Source organism: Oncorhynchus tshawytscha, linkage group LG21 (assembly GCF_018296145.1).
Source record: "Oncorhynchus tshawytscha isolate Ot180627B linkage group LG21, Otsh_v2.0, whole genome shotgun sequence".
Taxonomy (NCBI): domain Eukaryota; kingdom Metazoa; phylum Chordata; class Actinopteri; order Salmoniformes; family Salmonidae; genus Oncorhynchus; species Oncorhynchus tshawytscha.
In genome coordinates, this window is record NC_056449.1 from 32345312 (window position 1) to 32350203 (window position 4892).

At 45.2% G+C, this 4892-nt stretch overlaps 1 protein-coding gene across 2 annotated transcripts; it reads left to right on the plus strand.

Annotated features, from left to right (window-relative positions):
- Window positions 1–354: 354 nt before the first annotated feature.
- Window positions 355–3617, plus strand: LOC112221202 (homeobox protein MSX-2). Of its 2 annotated transcripts, XM_042303338.1 has the most exons (3): window positions 355–627; window positions 730–804; window positions 2286–3617. In XM_042303338.1, the coding sequence occupies exons 1-3, from the start codon at window positions 465–467 to the stop codon at window positions 2747–2749; spliced, it is 702 nt and encodes a 233-aa protein (XP_042159272.1). In that variant the 5' UTR covers window positions 355–464; the 3' UTR covers window positions 2750–3617. The 2 variants fall into 2 exon arrangements, with proteins under 2 accessions (XP_042159272.1, XP_042159271.1); XM_042303337.1 differs by having other exon boundaries at window positions 355–804.
- The last annotated feature ends 1275 nt before the right edge of the window (window positions 3618–4892 follow it).

Consider the following 4892-nt stretch of genomic DNA (forward strand, 5'->3'; position numbering starts at 1 on the left):
ATTTATTATATTAATTCTTAAAATATAAATAATATAATTAATTCTGGGAAAATGGGGTTAGGCAGGCCTAATCTACATATTTGGAGGAATAGCCTTCATTGAGGGAATGAAGCATGAACTAGTTATCAGATATTTTCCATCCACATCCTCCTTCTCACGCAGTTAACGGTAAATTAGCCTCGTTTTTACCCGGCCTAGTGTTTACGCGGAGTGGAGTGTGTCCCGAGGGTCTCTTTAACCTCAAGACCCCCCAGGACCACACCCAAATCCCCCAAACTCACAGGCCAATCACAAGTCTCCTTCCGCCTCTACAGTTTTTTCAGGGTTTTAATTGGTTGAAAGTCCCAGTACTTTAAACAAGCGTTCTCATGAGTTTAGAGTAGACACAGACTTCAGAGCTTGAGAAATTGTTGTTGACTCCGCGGACAACAGTTGAGATGCGCATGTTGTTGTTTACTTGAAGCATGGATTCTCCAGTAGATTCGAAAGATGGCTTTTCAACCTATGAGGACACTCCTCCACGGAGGCAGTTTAAGGAGCGCAAAACACCTTTATCACCTTTACCTTTCAGTGTGGAAGCGATCATGTTGGATAGGACTCATAGCGAAGGAGGGAGACGCGGCAGCGGTACGATAATCTCTCCCCTGGGGAATTACTCTATATCGGTGTCCAGACAGCCGTCTAGTCCAGAATACTTTATTCACAATTTTTACCCGTCTTCTTCGCCAGTTAAATCAGAGACGTCGGAACCAGGGGACTGTGCGTCATGGATATCACCGCGGTGCAGGTTGTCTCCAGCGCTCAGTAAGTGCTCAACCTTATACTGTAGAAGAGTTATTGAATAGGCTACGGCCTGGTATATTTTTGTCCCATGCTGATCTATTGGGAAATATCCGTTATTTATGTTTTCTACTGTATTTTAAAGTTGTAGCCTATGTGGAAATAAGATCACTTTGAAATAGAATTGGAAAAGTCTTAGTGTGCAGTAGTTTTATACCATTCCATCTACAGATCAATATCATTCAATACACTGCATATCATCAGGGGAGAAGGCTTAATTCATGTATTTGTGTATGTACACTAAGTATACCGAACCTTTTTTGCCCCCCTCTACAAGGTATCTTTCCACAGGGATGCTGGCCCATGTTGACAGCAATGCTTTTGTGTTGGCTGGATGTCATTTGGGTGGTGGACCATTCTTGAGCACACAGGAAAATGTTGAGCATGAAAAACTAGCAGCATTGCAGTTCTTGGCACAAGCCAGTGCACCTGGCACCTACTACCAGACCCTGTTCAAAGACACTGAAATCTTTTGTCTTGCCCTTTCACCCTCTGAATATCACACATACCCAACCATGTCCCAATTGTCTCCAGGCTTAAAAATCCTTCTTTAAACATGTCTCCTCCCCTTCATCTACACTGATTTGAAGTGGATTTAACAAGTGACATCAATAAGTGTTCATAGCTTTCAGCTCGTCAGTCTATGTCATGGAAAGAGCAGCTGTTCTTAATGTTTGTACACTCAGTGTATTTTGATTCATGTTCTCTTTCTGTATATTAATGACATGTTTAGGCTATTGAGTGTTGACAAATACCACAAACACTCATTATGCCTTTACTGAAACATCCCTCTCTCCCTCCCTCTTTCCCTCCCTACTTCCTTTTCTCCCTCTCTCCCTCCCCTTTTACCTACCTCTTTCCCTCCTTTTTTTCCCTCCCTCCCTCCCTCCCCCTCCCTCCCTCCCTCCCTCCCTCCCTCCCTCCCTCCCTCCCTCCCTCCCTCCCTCCCTCCCTCCCTCCCTCCCTCCCTCCCTCCCTCCCTCCCTCCCTCCCTCCCTCCCTCCCTCCCTCCCTACTTCCTTTTTTCTCCCTCTTTCCCTCCCCTTTTACCTACCTCCCTCCCTCCCTCTTTCCCCCCTCCCTCCCTCCCTCCCTCCCTCCCCCTCCCTCCCTCCCTCCCTCCCTCCCTCCCTCCCTACTTCCCTTTCTCCCTCTCTCCCTCTCTCCCTCTCTCCCTTTTACCTACCTTTTCTTTCCCTCCTTTTCTCCCTCATCCCCTCCCTCCCTCCCTCCCTCCCTCCCTCCCTCCCTCCCTCCCTCCCTCCCTCCCTCCCTCCCTCCCTCCCTCCCTCCCTCCCTCCCTCCCTCCCTACTTCCTTTTCTCCCTCTCTCCCTCTTTCCCTCCCCTTTTACCTACCTCCCTCCCTCCCTCTTTCCCTCCCCCTCCCTCCCTCCCTCCCTCCCCCTCCCCCTCCCTCCCTCCCTCCCACTCTCTCTCCCTCCAGACCAGGTCAATCCCTCCTTGAGGAAACACAAGACCAACAGGAAGCCCCGGACCCCATTCACCACCTCCCAGCTCCTGTCCCTGGAGAGGAAGTTCCATCATAAACAGTACCTGTCCATCGCTGAGCGGGCTGAGTTCTCCTCCTCCCTGTCCCTCTCAGAGACCCAGGTCAAGATCTGGTTCCAGAACCGACGGGCTAAAGCCAAGAGACTGCAGGAGGCAGATGTGGAAAAACTACTCAAGATTTCCGCTGCAGGTGTTGGATCCAAGCCGGGGTTCTATCCCCCGGGGTTCTCCTCGCTGCCGTTCCCCCTTTGTGTCAGTCTGGAGGGTCTGGGTGGGGGGGTCTCAGGGGTGTGCGGAGGACAGGGGTACCCCTTCAGACGTACCACTCTGTTAACAACAGTACCACATCTGGGGGTGTACACCTCACCTGTAGGGTACGGACTCCTCCACCTGTCTTGAGATGTGTGTGTGTGTGTGTTTGCGTGCGTGCGTGCGTACGTGCGTGCGATGAACCTTACAACAAGATATTAAATCATACCCTAACTCTCAGGAGTGCTTTGAATATAGTGTGCTGGACTTACTTTGATATATTCAAGAGATGTGGAAGTGTACATTGTTATATGGTACCTTGTGTTCCATGGTTTGTTACGGAAGTGACTAGCGCATCAGAACACCCATAGTACAAGCATCATTGCAGGGTAATTGTTCATTTATTCTATAGCCCTGACCTCCTGACCTCCTGACCTGTGCTGTATTTGCCAAAGCTAGTTGGATTGTTCCCGAAGGATATTGATCTGGTTCTCCCGTTTGTCTGATCACTCCGTAAATGCCAGATTATCTCTATAACAGTATTATTTATGTCTCTGTTCCTGTCTTTGGGAAAGGTTATTTTTAGACTTTCATATTTGTGATATACATATAGGACAACATATTTATTGAATAAATGTAATATAAGTAAGCAGTAAGAGTCAAAGGGGTGTGGTATATGGCCAATATACCATGGTTTAGGGTCATTCTTATGCACGATGCAACGTGCCTGGACACAGCCCTTAGCCGTGGTATATTGGCCATATATCACAAATCTCTGAGGTTCCTTATTGCTATTATAAACTGGTTACCAATCTAATTAGTTAAAATAAATGTAAAAAGCAGTACAATTTTTAATTTTGTCATACCCATGGTTTAATGTCTGATATACCACAGCTGTCAGACAATCAGGATTCAGGGCTCGAACCACCCAGTTTACAATATATATTTTATGAAGTGTATCTACAAGTGTAAATAGTTTGTGGTCTGATGTTGAATATAAATATTGTTATTTGCTGAGTATCTAGTCTTTTGATTTGTTGTCATCCTTCTCTTCTTATAGTTACAGTGTGTATTTTAGTCATGATTATGCTTCTACGTCTGGTAAATACAAAGAATGAATTGCTTAAATTCAACAGAATTTCATATGCAAGTGGATTGTTTAATCATGTATCGATGTGATTGTTTGATCCGACCTTTAACTTTGTACATGGAGCTTTAAAACGTGTAGTATAGGCTAATTCACCTCTGATTCTGAGTCCGGACACAGTGGACGGAAAATAAAAACATTTTAATGCCACGTGTAGACGAAGTCTGAAAGTGTGGACACAATCAGAATATGGACGAGATCAGAACAAAGGACGCATGTCAGGGCCAGGTGTAAATTAGGCTTAAGCTTTAGTGGGGGAGGTAGATTTAACCAGTTAGGTTAGTTAATAGCTATATATATTAAACCAGTTAGGTCAACCAATAGCTATATACATTAAACTGTAATATTATATTATACTGTAATAATGTTTGGGAACTTTGAAGTCGGCCCCTCCCCCTCGGGCTGACGGTTTTAGAAGAAATGAGCCATGTCATTACACGAGGAACCATAACACATTAGACCAATCATCTGGTATTTAACCCCTAATCCCTTTAATGTCCTTAAACTGAAGAATGTGTAGCTAAATGCTCAGGGTCTTACTGAACCGCCCTGGGTTGTATTCTTAAATGCAAACCGTAGAGAAATGCTTTGCAACAGAAAACAAACCTTTCTTATTGGAAAAGTTCAGGTAGTCCCTCCCTGTTTCAGTCTGTTTACTTCCATTTGTTGCCAAGTGAATACGACCCAGGTTATTGCTAAAGCAGTATGAATGTCTTTGGAAGCCTGTTGCCAGATCTGTATGTGCTTAACCGCAGTCTGACTAGAGGAGTTGGTTAAAGTAAAAACAGATCTGGGGTCAGGTTGTGTGTTTGAGTCTGTGTGTGTGTGGGGTCAACTGGGTGGCAAGGTAAAGTGGTGCTTTTATCCTGGGACTCATATTTTCATCGCCCAATTGACTTTAAACACATAATTATATTCACATGAAAATTGCACATTTTCTGCAAATAACACTTCTGACATTGACTTGATTGTTGGCATGTGTTCCATATCTCCTCGCAGCACAGAGACTCAGCTCTATGCATTGAGTTTGACTGTCCATCCACAAACTGTAGACCTTTCATTAACTCTCTCTCTCGCTCTTCCTGAACTCTGTAACTGTGCTAAATGCCGAGCTCTATTTCAATCAAGCCCATTTCTAGTTGCGCT